The sequence below is a fragment of the Sminthopsis crassicaudata genome, chromosome 4 (assembly GCF_048593235.1).
Source record: "Sminthopsis crassicaudata isolate SCR6 chromosome 4, ASM4859323v1, whole genome shotgun sequence".
In the NCBI taxonomy this organism is placed as follows: domain Eukaryota; kingdom Metazoa; phylum Chordata; class Mammalia; order Dasyuromorphia; family Dasyuridae; genus Sminthopsis; species Sminthopsis crassicaudata.
In genome coordinates, this window is record NC_133620.1 from 314927061 (window position 1) to 314949549 (window position 22489).

Here is a 22489-nt window from a genome sequence, read left to right on the forward strand (position 1 = left end):
AAGTATATTTAATAAGTTATTATATGTTATATAATGGGTTAGGAGGAGAATGCTGGGAAAATCAAGAAAAGCTTGTTATAGCAGGCACAATTTAAGCTAACTTTTGAAAAGCATAAGGGAGGGGCAGCTAGGAGGTGCAGTGGATAGAGCACCAGCCTTGAATTCAGGAGGACCCGAGTTCAAATTTGGTCTCAGACACTTACCACTTCCTAGCTGTGTGACCCTGGGCAAATCACTTAACCCCAGCCTCAGGGGGGAAAAAAAAAGAAGTATAAGGGATTCCAAAAGGTGATATTGAAGAGGGAAAATGTTTCAAAGATGAGGCACATTCTGTACCAAGGCAGAGAAATGGGGAATGAAATGCTACTGCAAATAATAAGGTATGTTATTGACTGGAACACAGAGTAGAAAGGGAATTATGTGATAACTCAAGGAAGAAAAACTGGAGTCCGAACTGTGAAGATACTTAAATACATTCCAACAGAGGAATATTTATTTTATTATAGAGGAAATATCACTCAATCATTTTCAGTTGTGCCTGACTCCTCATGATCACATAAGGGCTTTTTGGGTGGAATTACTGAAATGTTTTGCCATTTCCTGCTCCAGCTCATTGTACAGATGAAGAACTGAAGAAAAGTGACTTGTCCAGGGTCAACCAGCTGGCAACAATCTGAGGCCAGATTTCAAGTCAGGTAGATGAGTCATCCTGACCCCAAGCCTGGCACTCTCTATCCTGCCACTTAGCTGCCCCTACAGAGGAAATAAGGAACTAGTTAAGATTGTTAATCTGGTGATGAAATAATCAAATGTGTGCCTTAAGAATATCTTCTAATCTGTTTCTCAAGAATTGCTGTTAATATGAAAATCTGCCATCACTAGAAATATTAGAGCCTATGTATATAACCTACTTGTGACTACCATGATCAGTGTTTTATAATTCCCTTTGACTGATCTTCCCAAGACCAGTCCTTCTTCATCCCCAAGCAGATTCCTTCTATATTCTTCATTCTGAGATTTCCTCAGTACCTCAGTTCCTGATTCACACTCTTTAGTTACTCTTTTATTAAACTTAAGCCTTGCATTCTTCCCCATCTTGGCTTCAGTGCCCTATAGTCTTAAGCTTCTCTCCACCCCCCATTTTCAAACTCTGTAAAAATACAATTTAACATCACCATGCTCAATGTGGCTTCATTTGTGAATTTTCAATATGACTTCAATATAAAAGTGAAAAGATATGCTTCATAACATATTTTGAAAAGTAGATTTGATTAAGAAATTTCTTCTTTAAATAAAGGGGATCATACTACAAAATTATTTTAATATATAATCTCCTCAGTGCTTCCCTGCTCCTGTCAAGGGCATAATTCACCTTGAAGCTGCTTAGCATCAGCAGCATCTTTGATTTCTCCCTCTTACTCCATAGTAAATAAATGGCCAAGTCTGTTTGCCTCTATCTACACTTTTGTACACTACATCTTTTGTATCCATACCTTTCTTCTCACCCTTTCTGGAAAAACAACAAGTTGGGGTTACCAACTGATCTTACCTCAAGTCTCTTCCCATTCCAAGTTCATCATGCACACAAATACCAAAGTAATTGACAAAGTTCAGGTCTAATCAAGTTAATAAACTTTAATGATTCCCTAACATCTCTAGTTAAATATCAACTCGTGTTCACTATCTAGCCCAAACTTATCTTCTTATCCTTATTAAACATGATTTCACTTCATGAGTAATACAGTACATTCAAATTAATCTTTTTATTGCGTCTCATCCATGACATGTACAATATAGTCCATCTCCACTTTTGCAAAACCCTCTTCATCTTTCACTTCTTAGAATACACATTTTTCTCCCAGAATTAATCCCAAGTGCACCCTTCTACCACTACTGCCTTCTTCCAATATTACTTTGTGTAAATTTTCATAGTTGTTGGTATATTAATTAAAATAGCTAACATTTATATAGCACATTAAAGTTTAAAATATTTTATAAATACCTCATTTTACAAATTTATTATCTAATTACCTGCCACTTGCCCCAGCTCCTCCTGATAATAATGATGATAAAAGCCAGAAACAAAAAAGAACTTTAGTGTCATCTGTGTTTCTGTGATGAAAGTTTATATTTTATCCTCAAATAAGTTTTTCTGAGAGCAGAAACTAATTTACTTTTGGTTTTATGTTCTTGGCACCTGGTACAGTTCTGGAACGTTGTTATTGTTCCGTTTTCTCTGACTCTTCATGATCCTGTGAACCAAGAGCATCCAAGGCTGCCCATGGAGTTTTCTTGGCAAAGATACTGGAGAATTTGCCGTTTCCTTTCCCAATATCTGAGGCCAAGTTTGAACTCAGATTTTATTGAGGGCCTAGTGCTCTTTACCTTCCTGCCTCCCTGGCATATAGATAGTATTTAAGTGATTAGTTACATTCATCTATAATGATGAATTATGACAGTTGGCATTTATATAGTACTCTGATGCTTGCAAAGTACCATATATACATTTTGTCATTTGATCCACACAACAATCCTGGTAAATGGTTACCATCTCCTTATATATGAGGAAACTGAGGCTGAGAGTAGTTAAGTGTCTTGCCCAAGTTTTCTCAAATTATTAAGTGTATGAGGCAGAATTTGAACTCAGGAGTTGTTTTTTTTTTTGTTTGTTTGTTTGTTTGTTTGTTTGTTTTTTTAATTAAAGCTTTTTCATTTCAAAACATACACATGGATAATTTTTCAACACTAACTCTTGCAAAATCTTGTGTTCTAATTTTCCTCCCCTTCCTCCCACCCCCCTCCCCTAGATGGCAAGTAATTCAATATATATTAAACATGATAAAAATGTTCAATCTAATATATGCATACCTATTTATACAATTATCTTGCTGCATAAGAAAAAATCAGATCAAAAAGAAAAAAAATGAGAAAAAATAAGATGCGAGCAAATAATAAAAGAAGTGAAAATGCTATGTTGTGATCCACACTCACTCCCCACAACCCTCTCTCTGAGGGTAGATGGCTCTCTTCATCACAAGATCATTGGAACTGGTCTCAATCATCTCATTGCTGAAAACAACCACGTCCATCAGAATTGATCATTTTATAATCTTGCCATTGGCATGTACAACGTTCTGCTGGTTTTGCTCATTTCACTCAGCATCAGTTCATTTAAGTCTCTCCAGGCCTCTCTGAAATCATCCTGCTGATTGTTTCTTATAGAACAATAATATTCTATAACATTCATATACCATATTTATATAATATACTTATTCAGCCATTCTCCAACTGATGGGCATCCACTCAGTTTCCAGTTTTTTGATACTTCAAAAAGGGCTGCCACAAACATTCTTGCACATGTGGGTCCCTTTCCCTCCTTTAAGATCTCTTTGAAATATAAGCCAGTAGAAACACTGCTGGATCAAAGGTTATGCACAGTTTGATAGCCCTTTGGATAAAGTTCCAAATTGTTCTTCAGAATGGTGGGATCAGTTCACAAATCCACCAACAATATATTAGTGTCCCAGTTTTTTCACATCCCCTCCAACAATCGTCATTAGCTAAGATGACAGGAAAAGATAATCTAAAAGCTGTTTAGTGGTATCTGAGTTGTTAATTTGCATTTCTGTGATCTGTGATTTGGAGCACCTTTTCATATGATTAGAAAGTTTCAATTTCATCATCTGAAAATTTTCTGTTCATATCCTTTGACCCTTTATCAATTAGAGAATGGCTTGAATTCTTATAAATTTCAGTCACTTCTCTATATATTGTAGAAATGAAACCTTTGTCTGAACCATTGATTGTAAAAATGTTAATCAACTATCCTAGAAATAAAACTAGAAAGACAGCCTTATGTTGTGAAGTCATTGGTTACCTTTATCTGTTTGATCTCATATTGAATCCTTTTGATGGGGTTTCCATAAATATCATTTCCAGAATCTACTTCTTTCCCGCTGACAGCTTTGGCTCTGATCACTACAAGAAACAAAGAGATAATTAGGAAACCTGAACATATCAGCAAGGTGGATGACTGGAAGTAGCAGCCCAGGTCTTATTTTGGTGCTTGATTGGCTGCTAGAAGGGAGAATAAGGAACAGTGGATTAGGTTTCCTTCTCTTTGCCCATCATGAGGCAAAAAAGAGCATTGCTTCACTTCAGGTGTCAACCATGACATAAGACAGAGCCACATTGAGATCCACAATATTCTTACTATTGCTAGAACTAGGTTAAAAGGTAATTGAGAATTATTTAACAAAATTAATAAAAATACAATAGGATGCAGATAATGTTAATATGTGGTTTTCTAAGTCAATATACAGGCAGCAGAGATTTATGTTCAGTTTGGCTACTTTAGTTTGACACCACTTCTATAGATAGATTGGAGGGGGGACTAGAAGCTAGTTTTCCAATTTGGAAACTGTTGCCAAGGCACAGGCAATATATGCAATTTTGAAGCAGGTTGGTGATTATATAAGTGGAAGGAAAACATGAGTGAAATATGGAAGTAGAATTACCAATTTGACAGTAGAAATACCAAGCCTGGTCAAGGAGGGTAACAAAAAGGGAATTAGTCAAGGCTGACCCTGAACTTAAGTTAGAATTCTGGCTGTCTGAAAGGTGCTCTCAAAAGATAAGTTTAAAGGAGAGATGGATTTGGGAGAAGATAATAATAATGCTGTATGTAAATCTCAACTATAATCTGCTATCCCTTGTTCCTAAGGGCTAACATTCACTCATTCAATTAAAAAATACTTTATAATGTGCTTGGTGGTGGAAGAGAAACATTGATTTCCAAATATGCAAATGAATAACAATTTGTTGTTATTGCTGTCATTGAAGTTGTGTCAAACTCAAATTCCATCTGGGATTTTCTTGGAAAAGACTCTGGAGTGGTTTGCCATTTCCTTCTTCAGCTCATTTTATAGATGAAGATAAAGGTTTGGTGGCTTGCCCAAGGTCATACAACTAATAAGTGTCTGAGGCCAGATTTAAGCTCAGAAAGGTGAGTATTCCTGATATCAGGTCTGGCACTAATCCATCAGCTGCCTCATAATAACAATAGCTGACATTTATATAGCATCTTATTATTTATAAAATGCTTTTTCAAACACAATCTCATTTAGTGGTAACAACATTGTGAGGTAGATACTATAGGTATTATCATTCTCATATTTCAAGTTTTAGAAAGGTTGTGATTTTCCCCTCTCCATCTGTCCCTTATATTACTTCCAAATTTCTTTGCCTGGGAATCCACAATCTGAAGCCATAAGATGTAAAGAAATGTGATATAAATTCTTCAAACTTTTCTTGTGGTCTCTTCACCTATGAGTATTATTTCAATTTCTCTTTATTTTTTCTTGATACAGCAAACCTATCTAGAACTATATGAAAGAAAGGATATAATTGCTTTATCCATGATCTTATTAAGAAGGCTTAGACAGATATATTTATCACATTAAGAAAATATGCAATTGCTCCTTTACTTTTAAGTGTTTCTAACAAATTGTATTTTATCAAAAGATTACTTGTATTAATATGATCAGTCTGTTTTTATTATTTTTGTTTTTCCACCTGATTTACTGTGTCTATAGTTTTCCCAACATTGAACCTACCAGGTTATAAATCCAAGCTGATCAAGTATATAATATTTGAATATGCTGTTGTAGGCTTTTTGTTAATATTTATTGCTCTAATGTTGGTAAAAACTTCCCAGTTATGTTTTAATCTGGTTTGGATAGTATTTAGGAGTGTTGTGGTTCACAATGCTGTCCACGAGCAGAGTATTTGACACTTCTGTACTAGAGAAAACAAAAATAAGATGAAAAAGATGAAAATTCCCTAAAGGAATTTGCATTCTTCTTGGATACTTAGTTCTCAAATCAGAAAGGATACAGAAAAATCCCAAGAAAAATAGTCTTCTCACAGATCAGTTTTACTGGAAAAGGTGAGAATAAGCAGAAAGAATCTTTACATGCCCAGTTGTAAATTTCTGGAATGAAAAGTGGCCAAATTTTCCCAAAATGTCCAATTTCTTGATTTAGCTTTTAAAATAAAATTTTATTGATATCTTTTATATCACCTATATTTCACAATGTTATTCTTTCCCTTTATCAAAAAACCCCTCTTTGTAATGAAGAAAAATGGGGGGAAAGCTAACATGAATGATGTAATTTTTTAAAACCCAAATTACAAAGCATAATTATAAGGTGTTAGAAATTATTGCACTAAGGTACTTTCCAAATTGAGCATTCTATGAGTAACAGACAAAAATAATCCTCATTAAATTTGAAGCCACATGTCCTGCCACCTGATACCCTGGAGCTGATAATGAAGCCAGGTCTTTCCTGATTCCAAGTCTAGTCATTTGTAGATGCCACACAAATCCTCGAGCTGCTTTGGAGAAGGATTTAAGGATCAAAATACTAAGTCTAAGAACATAGAGACAATTTTATCATCATTAGTTCAGAGGGTTGGGGATTACTGTAACATAAGCAAAAAGGGAAGAAATTCTGGCTTAATTCTGATTTCTGAAATTCCTCAAGTTTCTGGGAATCAACTCACTTGCTCTAAGAATTCCTTCCTCATATGACCTGGCTGAGCCCTGAGGAGACAAAAATCAGATCTGAATTTGAGTCCCAGCTCTGCTACTAATAAGCTGTATGAACTTTGACAAGCTCCTTCTCTATTTTGGGCTTTCATTTTCTCCTCTGAAGAGCAGAACTAATTTTGAGAATATTTTAAACTCTAATAATCTGTGACTCTTTAGTCCCAGTCCCAAATAAACCAAAAGGTTTATGCCTTAAAAGCTAGGGTGGAAGCATTTCAGCTGTTCTGTCAGCAGGACACTTCCAGAGTCACCAAAACGAGCAGGATTGGGTGGCTACAAAAGTGAAGTTTATCTGTGTACCTTTCCATTTTCTCTCATCTATGCCTAATTAAATGTCTCATAAGTTTGTATGCTATATGATAATTAAGTAAACAGGTCAGACTTTTGACATTTTATTTAATTTTAATACTCATTTGTCCCATCAGACTTCATGATGTGTTATTCATATAGTATGATCACTGATTCTTGTACCATTGCTTATCAGATAAGCATAATATTACAACCATAAAGTTGAATATAGTAATGCCTCAGCTATCAGGAACTCATTTTTCTGACAATACCAGCTGATTCAGCACGAATGAGGGAAGGAAGCAGAAAAACCTCTAGGCAGTCAGAAGGAATGACTAGGGAGGTCTTCACTCAGTGTGGCTTTTCTCCTACTTTACACACAATTCAAATAAGCTTAATTCTGAGGTTTCTATAAGCCCATAACATATTAGAAGTAGTCAATTTAAAAGGGAAAGAAGAAGGACTATGATGGCAGTTGTATTGATAACAGAAAGAACTGACAGCTGACAACAAGGAAAAAGACAGGAAAAAACTGTAAACCACAGACTTAAGAACTCAAAAAGCACAGTGAAAGAGGGATATTCAGAACAGGCACAAATGATACCTTATACTTCATTGGCTATGGAGGCATAACCATATACCAGCTAAGTACAAAAAGATGTTCATAATAAGATTCCTGAGTCATCAAAAAAAAAGTTTAGATTTTGTTCAGTATATTCTGATAAAGAAGAAAACAAAAGATATCATGAGAGGTGGGTAGGACATGATATTTTTGAAAGATTTTCTTCCGTATTGGTTAAAAATATGAAAAAAAAAAGTTTTTATTCATAAACGGATAAACCTTTAGCTATTAGGAGAACTCATTCACTCCCTAAATTGAGTTCAGGTCTTTTTGACTTCAGTTTAACACTCTATTCACTAAACACCTACCTGCTTCTATAGCCCATAGAGATAGGCTCCTCTAATGCAAAATGCTTTGCATAACATAGAACCTCTCTCACTTGTGAGGGTATTAGCCAAGTACATGTGAATCTAGGGTTCTTATTTCTGGGATCTTGTTAACTTGTTTTTTAAAAAAAAATTTGGGGGAAAGTAGATGGTGCAGTAAATAGAGCACTAGCCTTGAAGTCAGGAGGACCTGATTTCAAATCTGGCCTCAGATAAAGTATATTCCTAGCTATATGACTCTGGGCAAGTCACTTAACCCAAATTGCTGTAGGGGAGAAAAAAAGCAAGTAAAAATTTTTTTTGATGATTTACAAAATGAAATTAATGAAATTGGTTTCTTTTATAATTCTGGATACATTTTGAGAAAGGGTCCACAATCTCTACAGATTGTCAAAGGAGTCCATGATACACACAAATTTAAGAACCCTTGCTCTATGGTTTTACAAACAAGAAGAGAAGTATTCTTAACCCATCTATTGTTACAGCTGCATCCAGCCAGAAAAAAAACCCCAGCCTTTCCTTTACTTGGTTCAGATTTTATTTTTGCCATTAACACAATATTTGGGTTTGAGATCAAAAGTGATATACTGCTTGGCAAATTTATTGCCAGACGTTTGCTATTGGAATGCCAAACGTCAACTGAATTAAAAGCATGAGTTACCAAAACCCATTTCCCTCCACCACTCTGGGTTAGCTCAGCTGAAGAGACCACATGATGTCATTTCCCCCCTCAAGAAGCCTGTAAAAACAATTTCTATCAAGCCAACAGGATTTGAAATGAAAACAAAAACAAACAAACAAACAAACAAACAAAAAACACCTAGGAAGGTGGAGATTCAAAAGTCCAGGGAAAATGATCCACAGAACCCCAGAACCTTAGAGTAGAAAGAGATCACAGTGGATGTCTAAGCCAACCTAACAACAAGCATTTGTTAACCTACTACATGCACTGTACTGTACAGGCACTGTACTAAGGCAAGTACCTAACAGATAAATGCTCTATGCAGCTTCTGCTCAAAGACCTTTAATGAAGGGCAGCCCATTGTGTCTAGCAGAGACAGACCATTCCTCTTTTGGGCAGTTTTAATAGTTAGGAACCATTTACCAATTCTAGAAATATGCCTAAATTTGTCTATTGACAATCCCAACCATTACTCCTGGTTTTCACCTCTACGGCAAAGAGAATAAGTTTTCCATATTAAAAATTATTCAAATTCTCAGATGCATCATGTCTCCCTAAAAGTCTTCACTTCTCCAGATTAAACAGCTCTAATTTATTCAATACTCTAGGATGGCTCTCCAAGATCTTTCACCCACCTGCCTTCCTTAGGTGCAATTTTTCAATCATTAAATTTAAGTGTTTACCAAGTTTTAGGCACTGTGCTAGATCACAGAAGATAATAAATGCATAAGTGAATTTCTACTCTCAAGACCTTAACATAATGGAATAAAATATGCTTGTAGATGAGCAAATGCAGGGTGTTTTTGGAGTCATGTTCAACTTTTTGTGACCTTTTTAGAGCTTTCTTAGCAAACATATTAGAGTGATTTGCCATTTCCTTCTCCCACTCATTTTACAGATGAGAAAACTGAAGCAAATAGTGACTTGCCCAGGGACACATAGCTAGGAAGTGTCTAAGGCTAGATTTGAATATATCTTCCTGACTCTAGACTTGGCATACTATCCACTGTGCCTTAAAATGCCTGGCTGCCTTAAATGGAGAATATAAATCTCCTCAAATAAGAAATTTTTGTGTACATAAACAACTTTGAAAAAATGAGGAAAGGTGGACCAGGAGTTCACCACTGAAAGAACTTAAGGGTTCCAGAAGTTGAAGAACATTCCAAACATGAACAATATGGGAAACATGAAGACGTTGGTCAGTTTAACTAGAATGAGAAGTGAGAAGTGATGTTTAATCAACCTGGAAAAACAGACTGTGAGGGACTTTAAATGACAAACAGGATATTTCCAGTGAATTTTCCACTGCAATTAAGCAGCCATACAAATTCCAATGATGAATGGAGAAAGAAATGAACGATGGGAAGGCGATGCTAAAAGTCACAAGTCACATTAACCCTACCTGAAAAAGCATTTGGGAGTGAGGAGGGAGATTTCTCCCACAGGTCACAAATTCTCAATTACCTTCGAAAAGACTCTCCCCTCTAAGGACCAGGAGAGAAACATAGTTTAGTCTGAAAATCTTTCTTGCTGAATAGACAGTCCTTCCAAATCAAACCTAACAGAAGGAAATGTCCCCTAAACTCAAACTATACTTAGCAGGGCCAGAACTCAGCATGCTTTCTTTACTAGACAAGAAAGATTACTCATGAGGGCACTTCCAACTCTAAGATTCTGCTATTTCCAATGTAAAAATCCTCAAGAGATTAAGCTGCTAGTTTAGGCAAGATTGTGAATATCAGAGAAAGATCAAGAATAATGAGGTCTGGATAGCTAGGTGGGCCTTTGCAGAGAAAGTTTGAAACATAGATAGGATCATAATATTCCCAATTTAGCTAAGTTCCTTTAACCCATCAATCAATAGTGTAATCCCTTTCTTCTGCTAGCCCCTTTTTGGGGTTACTGCTAAATTTCTCTATGGATTTAGCCCACTATTTTATGGTATTCTCCTACCTCATGGTGTCTTCCTTTTAATGCCTTGTTAGAGTTCTACTAGGGAACTTGTCTTCCTCCTTATTGTTAAAACTCCATTCTTTAGTAATTCTTGGGTGCTATTCACATATTAAAATAGCAAAACTTTTGTGACCGTGATGAATATCTATGACAATTTCTTTATTGTTAACTGAATTTCTATAATATTATTTTTACAATATTCAATTTTTCCCCCTCTGAGGCTGGGGTTAAGTGACTTGCCCAGGGTCACACAGCTAGGAAGTGTTAAGTGTCTGAGACCACATTTGAACTCGGGTCCTCCTGAATTCAGGGCTGGTGCTCTATCCACTGCGCCACCTAGCTGCCCCCTACAATATTCAATTTACAATACTCCTAGTGCCTATTTTATTTTATCACTTCAAAGAGGATCATAGTTAAAAGATATTTACCACTGCTGTGAATGCCCATCAGTGACCAAATGCATAGGGCAGAGGCAGGGAAAGCTGACACTAGGTGTGTGACTATGGGCAAATCCCTCAATTACTCTATATCCTACTAAATTCTAAGACTATATATTACAAACTGTCACCTATATTAATGGAAGAAATTTCTATACCAGAAATTATCTACAACAATGAAATCCTGTTTCCCCAAAAAACTCATAAGGAGCGATAACTCTGATGGATCAGAATCACTTGCATGTCTTGCTAGCTTGTAAAAAGAGGCAAGGAGTTAAACTAGATGACCTCCCAAATCTAAATTATTCTCTTTTTATGGTATCCACTCTGGAAATTACAGCGCTATATTTAAGATCTAAATCAAATGACTATCCAAATACTAAGTACAAAGGATTATAGGACTAGAATATACTTGGGATAAATTCGAGGAATTCATTTCCAGTTGGGGTCAACTCAGTGACTTTAATTTCACCTCATGTTCCTATTTCTAGTCTGTTGTTCTGAAAGGAAAAATAAAAATGGTCAAGAAGATCTGCATTTGTCATTTATTGTTTCTAGTATGCACTGTATTTCTTAAAATGGTAGTGAGGTACATATGTTTGGGGAACACATGACAAAAGCAATTCACAATTAAATTTACTCCTTTTTCTAGACTCCTCACAAAATTCATTATGGATGAGAGTGGTGGATTCTGCTGTTCAATAGGACTGACTTCCCACAAAGCACAGCATCTAAGTTGGATGGGGTCGATAAACAGAGCTTGCTCCTCATAAGGTATGGCCTTTCTGTTTGATAATTCAATTTGCTGCTGAGAGAGGGCAATAAGTTTATTTGGCTGCTGAGTTAGACAGCTCACAGAGTAACTTCTCTCTCGAATGTGTCAATGTCTTCTAAGTCTCAGGCTCACTGTTCAGTGAGAAGTTATACCTTTGACATCAGGTGCCCATAGGTGATATTGTATAATCTTTAGCTGAGATGTTACAGTGCTCTTTTCAGTGCCAGAGAAAATATGAGCCAACTCTCTTCAGTGAAAGCTATGGAAACACTTCTTCCCAAGGCTTATTTATACCAGTACCATAATTTTGAGACCTCAATCTTCCAGCATTAGCTAAGGACTTTGCTAGACAAAATGAATGAAGTGACTGCATTATTCCCATTAGAATGAAGTTAGGTGTTCCTTTAAAACAATAGTTTTAAATTTTAGGCAGGTAGGGCTTCTCATAGGTTCAAGTGGTATAGGCACTCAATCTTTTCTTCTCTTTTCTTCATTCTGGAAGGGAATGAAGATGAATTCTTTTCACACTTGGCTATTGTCTATCTATCTTTGATTTTATGTATGATCTTATCAGATGAAAAGTTATTAATAGTAACTACCATTAATACTAATTGCTAATAATAGCTCAAATCTATATTCCCCCCCCAAGAAAATCCTTAACATTTATAGAGAGTTTGGGTACTCTGCTGTACTATGAAAATTTAAATTTTTGTATATTTACATCTAATCCTTACTACATGTTTGAAGCAAAATCAGTAAAAAGAAAATAAATGATTAGAGGATATTATAGCAATTGTTATTGGATAGACTCAGAGAGAGGGAATTTACCCAGTAGGTTCTGAGTTTTAAAATCTAAAATAAGGCCTGAAAGTCAACCTTAATTTATCCTTTCTCAGCCATGGGTCAGTTAACTCTTCTTTCAATTTCTCCTTTTTGTCTCTTGCTCCTGAAATTCTTTCTAGCTTTGAACCTAAAGTTCCAATTGAGATGGATATTATTTCCTCCACTTTTCTGCTCAGTTCATACTCTTCTCATTTATTCTACTAAGTCTTTATATAGTCCTTTAACAACTCCAGAATTGAACTCATCTAGCTCCCAGCTCAAAGAAAATGATAATTCAAATCACTCTCGGGAAATGCATATCTTTTTAAACTAAGATATCTGTGTGTGTGTGTGTGTGTGTGTGTGTGTGTGTGTGTGTACACACATACTCATAGGTTAAGAAATTAGAACTGGAACTACCTTCCTTCCCTAAATATGAGTAGATACTTCATATGTGCCATAAGAAATGAGAATATGGGAATTTCAGAGAATCACAGTATAATTCCTATGCAGAGTGAAATGAGCAGGGAAATTTATGCAGAGTGACTACAAAACCGTAACTGAAAAAAGCGATAAGACAAAATTTAAATGCCATGTAATTATGACTGAATGAATGAATGAAAATATCAACAGATCAAAAGTCAAATGCCATGTAATTCTTTATGAGAGGAAGAGGGCTACGGGTATGGAATATTACATACACTGCTAGATGTCAATGTGACATTCCTATGCTGGTTTTGGTAGCCTGTTTTGCTTTGCTACAAAGGAAGTATGGAAATGATGTAAAAATAAGTCATCATTTTTTTTTAAAGCCAACATTTGTAAAGTGTCACCAAACCTTTACTTGCCTGAAGGCAGAAAACTGCATTTGATGATTTCTCAAGGTCCCTTTTAGCTCTGAGATCCTTCAGAGTATTACTGTATTTTGCTTTTTCTTTAAAACATCTAGGAAACATCACATTCTCCTGGGTCCTTATATCAGGACCTTATATCACTAATATCAGAAGTTCTTCTCATGTCTAACATTAATCTCTCAGGGTAATCATAGTATATTCCTTCTTGTCCTGTCCTTGGTGAGAACAGAGAGCACATTAGGCAGTTGGATAAACTTTAGGTCTTGCTTAGCTGGCACAAAAAGCACAGAATAGGAAAGAAACAATGTCAGCAACATCAAGAATTTAATAATATAGGAAGGCTTTGCCATTCTCTCGTCTTTATCTTAAATGCCCAGCTTCCCACCTTCCAAGTCATTTAGAACCTTAAAAATAGACCAGATGTCCAGAAAGCTTTAAAGATTTCTCCAGCAACCTAAGATACAGCTTCAGGGATTACTGCTGAAATCCCAACTGCTTGAATTTAAATAATCGATTTAATTTAGGATTTTTAGGGCATAAAAAAAAAAAAAAACCCAGCTTAAATCTTGACTTAAGGAGTGCATTAACTCCTTCAAAAAAGATATACTGACCTCATTACACATCCTTAGGTGATGTGGTAGCCCCTGTTGCTTCTGAGGCCGCCAGACATTGCCTACAATACATAATAGTGATTAACTCTAGTGACCAAAAAGGACACCTGGGTTCAAGAAGCCAGTGACTCCTCAGAGCTCATTTCTAGATTCTTTATCTAAGAGTACAATGGAAACGTGAGATTATTTATAGAGAAGCAGAGAAAAGAAGGGAGAAAGGAAAATCTCCACTACATCAGTGCGGTCTCTAAGTCCAGAAATCTGTGGGTGTGTCCCACTACTGTTTCTCTCCAAAGGCTGTTTCCTTCCCAACTTTCTGCCTAGTTCTTTCCCCAACTTAACTCTTGTGGAATTTGGGGGTGAGGGGTGGGATAAGGATTTTTCCTGAGCACTTAATTCTGCTCTCCATAACCTGATAAGAGTTTTTGCCCTTGGGTGGAGCAGCCCTCTGAACTCTCCAAATTTACTCTGGTTTTAGGGGGGGGAAAAAGGATCTGTGGGGGCAGGACAATAATTTGGCAACAAAAACAGCTCTGTAGTTTATTAGGGAGAAGCTCTTCCCAGACCACTAGGTCCCTTCCATATTCCACGTGGTAAAGCTAATAAGAAGGGGTGGTACAGTATTTTGGGAGAAAACAAAGAGCACAAGAGAACAAAATTTTGGAAAGAACAAAGAGCAAAGAGTGAAATTGAAGGAGGTGAGGTCAGTGGTTTTGTGTGCAGTGAGCTAAGAAAAGTCAGTCAGCCTGAACCAATGCCAATATTTATAACTGCCAGAGATAATGATTGTTCAAAGCTGAGAATATACAATAGGAAGGTACTTAGAGGCTGCATGGCAATCAGGAGACCCAGTCAGTGCTCTAGTCCCTCTTCTGCCACAGCAGAATTGGGTGTCCCTGGGTAAAGTGGTTTCTTTTCTCAGTTTCTTCTTTTGTAAAAATGAACAAATTTGATTAGTTGTTCTCCAAAGATCCTTTCAGCTTTCAAATTCCCTCTCTCTCTACCTTCATAGATTCAATGTCAAGGGCCCTCCAAAGAATAATGAAAATTTTCTAAGAAAATAAAAGTGGGAGGGTCTGGCCAGATTCCTTGGATACTCCATTCACAGGCCTAAAATTGAGATTTTCCCAGGTTCATGGAAGTTATCTCATCTTGGATTTTTACCACATACATCAAGACTGCCCACTAGGCTCTCTGTTACCATGGAGAACAGTTGCTAATGTTCTCTTTTCTCTACAGAGAGTGACATTTCCCTGATCCCTGGGCACCCCCAAACTATAATGATAATAACATAATAACATAATAAGGCTCTTTATCTTCTTGGCTACTTGGAGTCCCAGGGACTCCAACACCCTTTCTCTCCAGTTCTGCATTCAGTGGGACTCTCCAGTTAGCCCAAGACGCTTAATGCTTTCCTCCCTATGGGACAAGCAGCAGTTACACTGCAAGAGACCTTAGTGGTGGTTCCTGAAGCAGTGGGCTGCTCTAGCCTTTTCCACTCACGTGCTACTGACTCATTTTTTAAAAATGCATCCCAGTCCTGGGAGGATTTGTTCTGAACATTGCAGCTTTGTGGAGGGAAGTGCTGCTCTGCACTTTCTCCGCCAAGACCCCAGTGGTGTAGCCAAGTTTGACTCTGCAAAACCCAGAACCCCAGAGGGGGGAAGGAGGAGGGTGGAGAAAGACAGAGTGGAGGGGAGGAGGGAATAAGTAAACAAGAGGGAGAAAGATAACTGAACAGAAACTGTTACAATGTGTTAAGCAAAGTATTGGAGTTGAAAAGGAGAGGAAAAAAAAGATGTGAAGAAACCTTGTTAAATTTAGTGAGCTCATGTAGCATTTTTGAGGTAAGGGTTAAGGAATTCTGTAAGCATGAAGGGCAGCTAGATGGCTCAGTGGATTCAAGCCTGAAGTCAGGAAGACTCAGATATTTACTAGAAGTGCGATCCTGGATAAGTCACCTTAGCCCTGTTTGCTTGTTTTCTCATCTGTAAAGTGAGCTGGAGAAGGAAATACTACTATACCTCCCCAAAAAACCCCAAATGGGGCCATAAAGAGTCAAACCAACTGAAAAATGATCCAAAAATTCATGAGAGCCAATGAAGGAAAGAGGAGTCAGAAAAAGTGGGTTTAAATCACTGTTGATACTAGCTGTGTGACAATAAGGCAAATCATGTGACTTCTTTATTTAGCCTGTTTCCTATATAGATATTTTCTTTTCTTTTCTTTCTTTTTTGTTTTTTTGAGGCTATTGGGGTGAAGTGCCTTGCCTAGGGTCACACAACCAGGGCTCCAGGACCAGTGCTCAATCTCTGTGCCATATAATTCATAGATATTCAAGGGGATCCATGATCTTATTGATTTGGGAATTCCCTAAGATGATAGGGATAGAAATCCCTCTAGGGTATCCCATCTAGTATGACTCTTATTCATTTTGAAAAGTTACCAATTTACAGAATCAGCTATACCCAGAAAAGGAACACTGGGAAATGAGTGTAAACTGTTTGCACTTTTGTTTTTCTTCCCAGGTTATTTTTACCTCCTGAATCCAATTCTTCCTGTGCAACAAAAAATTCGGTTCTGCACATATATATTGTATCTAGGATATACTATAACATATCTAACATGTATAAGATTGCTTGCCATCTAGGAGAGGGGGTGGAGGGAAGGAGGGGAAAATTTGGAACAGAAGTGAGTGCAAGGGATAATGTAAAAAATTACCCATGCATATGTTCTGTCAAAAAAAAGTTATAATTATAAAATTAATAAAAATAAATTAATTAATTAAAAAAAAAAAAGAAAAGTTACCAATTTTCTGGAAACCTTCCTCACTACTGGGACTGGAGGAACACTCTGGCCATCTCTCTGTAATCCCCTGTGGTAGGGACTGGCACATTTTCTCTTGCTCCCATAAAACTCCTTGGTGACATTCTTTATTGTTTGTTTCTGAGCTCCTCACTGATTTTATATTGCTATATATCCACACCCAATCTTCCTTTGTCCTCTGTGCAATACTAGTTTTTATTTCTTAGTTCTAGTTTTAGTTCTAGTACCTAGTTGCAGTTGTTCTTTGATGGGCAGTGCTATCAGGTCTTACTACTATATAGCAACACAGTAAAATGTTTTTATTAAAAAGACTGGGGGGCAGGTGGAACAAGGATGTCCATTATCACCAATATTATTGTATTAGAAATGTTGGCTTTTGAAATAAGAAAAGAAAAAAAATTAAAGGAATTAGAATAGGCAGTGAGGAAATAAAACTATCACTCTTTATAGATGACATGATACGCTTCGAGAATCCTAGAAAATCATCCAAAACTCTACTGGAAACAACAGTTTTAGCAAAGTTGCAGGATATAAAATAAACTCACAAATCATCAGCATTTCTATATATTACTGACAAAGCCCATCAGCAAGAGATAGAAAGAGAAATTCCATTTAAAATAACTAGAAAAAATATTCTGATGTCTACCTACCAAGACAAATCCAAGAACTATATGAACAATAATTATATAATTATATATATATGAACTATATGAACATAATTACACAACACTTCTCACACAAATAAAGTCAAATCTAAACAACTGGGAAAATATCACTTGCAAAAAGATGGGGGAGAGGAGGGATTTTAGGGGAAGTTTGGAGCCAATAAAAATACTTTTCATCTTAGGTCCAGATCACTGCCTAGTCCTCGATATATATGCTATTGACAAGCACCAATGAGTGTCTATTCACATGCATTTTGAAATCTGGGCAATCAACATTCTTCATTTATTTAGTCTTTCTTTTGTGAATGTATAAGACCTATTCCTTTGGCTGATTACAGATCTCTTCCAAGGACCTCTAGAACATCTTGAGACTTGATGCAGAAAATATGTCATCTGCAAAAAGAAACATCTGTTAACTCACATCCATATCAATTTGAACTCTGCACTGGATCTCCACGGGTACAATGGCAAATATTATGGTGAACATAACATCTCCCTGTTTCTTGCTTTGCCTAATGATTATTATCAGACAATCACTGAATAGGATTATTTCTTTTTTACATTGTCCAAGAAATCTTGAATTATCTTGATAAATCAAATGGAGAAATGTTGTTCAAAAAAGAGCCTGTCAGCAACCACAATAAGCACAACAGAACCTCTATTCACTACAGCTTGTTAATCACTGGCAAAAACCTGCTTATTTCCTTAATGTTTTCATGGAGAATGGCCTAAATGCATGCATAGATAGCCCTCAAAGATTTTGTATTACTCAAGGAAACATCTGGCATATAAGTGAAGCATATAAATCAGTAGTTACTGATGTTTTTTCATTTACCTTTTTTTTGGGGGGGGAGGGCAGATATTAATAAGGTTAAAAATTTTTTTCCACACTTCTGATACCTTTCCTTACTTGAGAGGCACCCTCAATGCCATCACAATTTTGTGTCATCACAGAGAATGAATCATTTATATGTGTGTGTGAATATATATATATATATATATATATATATATATATTCCCGCCCCCCTTTAATCCTGCTACTTTTCCCATCCTTGAGCTCCATAGTGCTATTCCTACTTCAAGGACTATGACATTATGTCCTTTTATTTATTTATTTAAGCCTGTTACTGTTCCCATCCTTGTCCTCCATGGTGCTATTCCTATTTCAAGGGCTGTGACATTAGGTTCCAAGGATGGTAGTACCACAAGATGAAAAAAAAAAAAAAAGTCTGCTAAAATAGTTTATGCAAATCTTTTCCATTTTCCTTCTATTTGTATTTTTTCAGTTCATCCTTGAATGCCCTTAAAATGATTTGGATCATTATTTAAATATCTTGCTAAGATTTTGTAAAACTGATTTTACTCTCTCCACTACTTTTCTGCATTTTAATACTGCTCATAAGTATCTATTATCCTTTGTAAAATTTTATAGATGAGTTAATATTCTAACAGTCAAATGTTTGGTAAAGTAGTTTCTGGGCTCTTTTGGTTTCTTTGTTTTGCCAATTAATTTTGGAGAAATTGCTGAACAAAATTATCATAACTGATGCCAATATCACTTCTATTGTCCATTCTCTATTTTCAATAACTTGGTTGAATTCTCTTAATTGGTCTTCATTCTCTTAATTCTTAACCATGTCTTTTTCTCATTATTAATCTTTCTTCATTAATAATGAACGTCTCTTTTGACAATTAAAATGCAGTTAATACTTACATGAATAGATACTGAGTGAAAAGAACAGAACCAAGAGAACATTATTCAAAGCAAGTTTATGTGATGATCAACTATGATAGACTTAAGCTCTTCTCAGCAATGTGGTGATCCAAGACAACTCCAATAGCTTGGAAAGGAAAACACCATCCACATCCAGAAAGAGAACTCTGGGGACTGAATGTGGATGGAAGCATAGTATTTTTGCTTTTTTTAAATTTTCTTTCTTGTGACTTTTTTTCCCTTTTGCTCTGACTTCCTGTATAATACAAATATGGAAATATGCTTATGTTTAAAAGTATTGTACATGTAGCAGATTATTTGTTGTCTTGGGGGGGAGTAAGAGAGAGAGGGAGAAAAATTTGAAACAAAATCTTAAGAAAATGTTGAAAATTATCTTTACATGCATTTGGAAACAAAATGCTATTAAAAATTCTCTTCAATGAATCTTTTCTGTATCAATTAAAGGAAAGGTCTAAACTACAATATATGTATATAAGCATGCTGGAACATAGAAAATAATAAGTGCTTGTTGATTAATCTAAAAAATGTAGTCAATATTATTCTTTGTGATGTTATTTGGTGCTCATCATGTTCAGTGCAAATCTATTCTTTTTGTTTGTTTTGAAGGGTTCATGATAAAGAAGTATAAGACTTTTGTATCATCTTTTGATCTTGGCCCTCTTTCTTCTGAATCATTTTATACTAAAGGAATACTAATGCCTGTAGTAGATATTTCTCTTCAAGTTTGCTATAGAGAAAATTCTACAAGATGCTTCATTAATGATCAATTATTATCATTTGTTATTAAAATTGCTTATTAAAATTGTTATTAAATTGGATTTATCCAGAGAGCAATAGGCTACACACACACACACACACACACACACACACACACACACACACACACACACACACACCAGCCTCTCAGAGAAGCAGAAAAATTTATCCTATAAGTAAAGAAAGAATAGCAATGGTTTGAATACTCAGTGGACTAGACCCTTGAGGTTTACTATTTCATTGGCTTGATTGGAGAAAGTTATTTCATTCCACTATCTCTGTAACAAGGTGATTGGTTAATGAAAACTGGTCCTTGCAGCATGCAGAATATGCCATATGATTAACACAACTGAAAGCTTAGCGAGCCAGCTTCTGAGCATGTATACTAAAGGCTTTCCCTGCAATTCAGAGCAAGCAATGTTATCCTGTTTCCTGTTTGCCCACAGCTTGGTGACAAAAAACCTTTTTAAATGGATGTTGAGAGGAGACTGATTGTGCATACAAAAGCCACAACCTGTCCTCTCCAAGTCCCTGTCTCTCAAGTGAGGAGAAAAAAATGCTATAGATCTCTATTGGGAGTCAGGATTGTAGCTGCCTAAGCAGACTACCATGTGGCCATGAATGTATGAAATCCACGTTTCTTTTATTTCTGTTGTGTTTATTCTTTCCTGATCCCAAGTGAATGTGTGTTGGAGATGCACAGACTAGGTCACAATCTCATCTGTTTAAAAAATTCTCAAGTTTCATCAAGAACTTGAATCTATAAGAGTTTGCTATTAGCCATTGCAGCCATGCCCAGTGAAAGGCAACCTACTTGACTTAGTCCAATAATGAAATGAATCTCATAAGCAAATCATTTGCTAGGCCAATCTTAGATAGGAATTGGGTTGGTTGGAGATGAGCTAGGAGTAGTAATAGTTAATACTGAAAATAACTATTAAAAGTTTGAGTCCATTCCTCCCACAAACTTCAGAGATGAGTGCCATACAGAGTAGTTAGACGCGTGCTTTTGAAGGATTTTGTATTTTTGTCTTTAATTTATCCTTAAACATTCCCATCATTCTAGCTATAATAATATAATACTATATAAGAGTTTTATCAGTAAATATCCCTATACAGTAAAATCTAATTGATAGAGGGCAGCTAGGTGGCTCAGTGGATAAAGCACCAACCCTGAAGTCAGGAGGACCCAAGTTCAAATTTGACCTCAGACACTTGACACTTCCTAATTGTGTGACCCTGGGCAAGTTACTTAATCCCAATTGCCTCAAAAAAAAAAAAAAAAAAAAGAGAGAGAGAGAGAGAGAGAGAGAGAGAGAGAGAGAGAGAGAGAGAGAGAGAGAGAAAATCTAATTGATAGAGGAGATATCAAGGGTCAGTTGGTTACTTGAGATTATCTGGGTAAACAACAAAAGCAAAACATATCATGTAGGGGCTTATGAGTGATAGCATTTGAGAAAAACACCCCCAACGTCTCAAGGTTAGCCCTAGAACTCCAAAGAGAGCCAAATTTAAAATTCATAGTCTAGTCCCTAAATAAGCAAGGATACCTCATCTGCAAAATGAAGGAGTTGGTCTGGATGACCTCTAAGGTCTCCTCAGTTTTAAATTCATGATCCAAAGTACCTTACTTTTTTTTTCTCATTTTATTTTTATTAAAAAAGTTTTATTAAAACTTTTTTATTTTCAAAACATATGCATGGATAATTCTTTAACATTAACCCTTGCAAAACCTTATGGTCCAATTTCCCCTCCTTCCCCTATCCCCTCCCCTAGACGGCAAGTAGTCCAATATACGTTAAACATGAGTACCTTGCTTTCTATCCTGAAGAATAAGTGGCAACATGCCACAGACTAACAAAATTATAAGGGACAGGTAGCACTATCTTGATTTTAGAGATGAAGAAACTGAGGACACAAATTTTAAGTGACTTAGTCACAAAGCTAGTTTACTAACATATGAAACTCAAATCATAATCTGAGGTCTTTTGATTCAAAGTCCAGTCATCTTTCCTCTATTTCACACTATTTCTTGGAGCTGACTATGGAATTTAAAGTCTCAAGGTCCTTCTTGGGAGGAGATGGGATGTTTTGGACAAAGAATTAGATTTGAAATCAAAGGACCAAGATTAAAACTCCCAGATTACCTGAATGACCTTGGCAAATCATTATAATCACTCTTGCCTTAGTTTCTCTAAGAATTAAATGAGGCAGTTGAAATATTTGGTTTTTAGATCCCTTCTTACTCTAAATGCTATGAACCTTAAGAACTCTCTTTAACGAAGTGGTATCCTTAGTTTTTAGGTTGAGGGAGAAGGCAATCTGTAAAGTGACTTGGGTCACACAGCTATTAGGTATCTGAAGCCAGATCTGAACTCAGATTCTTCTGATTTGATTGCTTGGAGAGTCTTGGGACTGAACCTCAGCACTTCTTTAAGTGAGAAGCAAAGAGCAGAAGGGTACCTCTCATCAAAATAAATAAATAAATAGATAGATAGATAGATAAACAAACAAATAAACAAGCAAA

At 36.1% G+C, this 22489-nt stretch overlaps 1 protein-coding gene across 1 annotated transcript in view; it reads right to left on the minus strand.

Moving 5' to 3' along the window:
* Nucleotides 1–22489, minus strand: part of TIMP2 (TIMP metallopeptidase inhibitor 2) — a 77290-nt gene that overhangs the window by 24871 nt on the left and 29930 nt on the right. The window contains exon 2 of the mRNA XM_074260285.1: nt 3878–3978. Within this exon, the coding sequence (XP_074116386.1) occupies nt 3878–3978 (101 nt within the window). The remainder of the gene's footprint in view (nt 1–3877; nt 3979–22489) is intronic.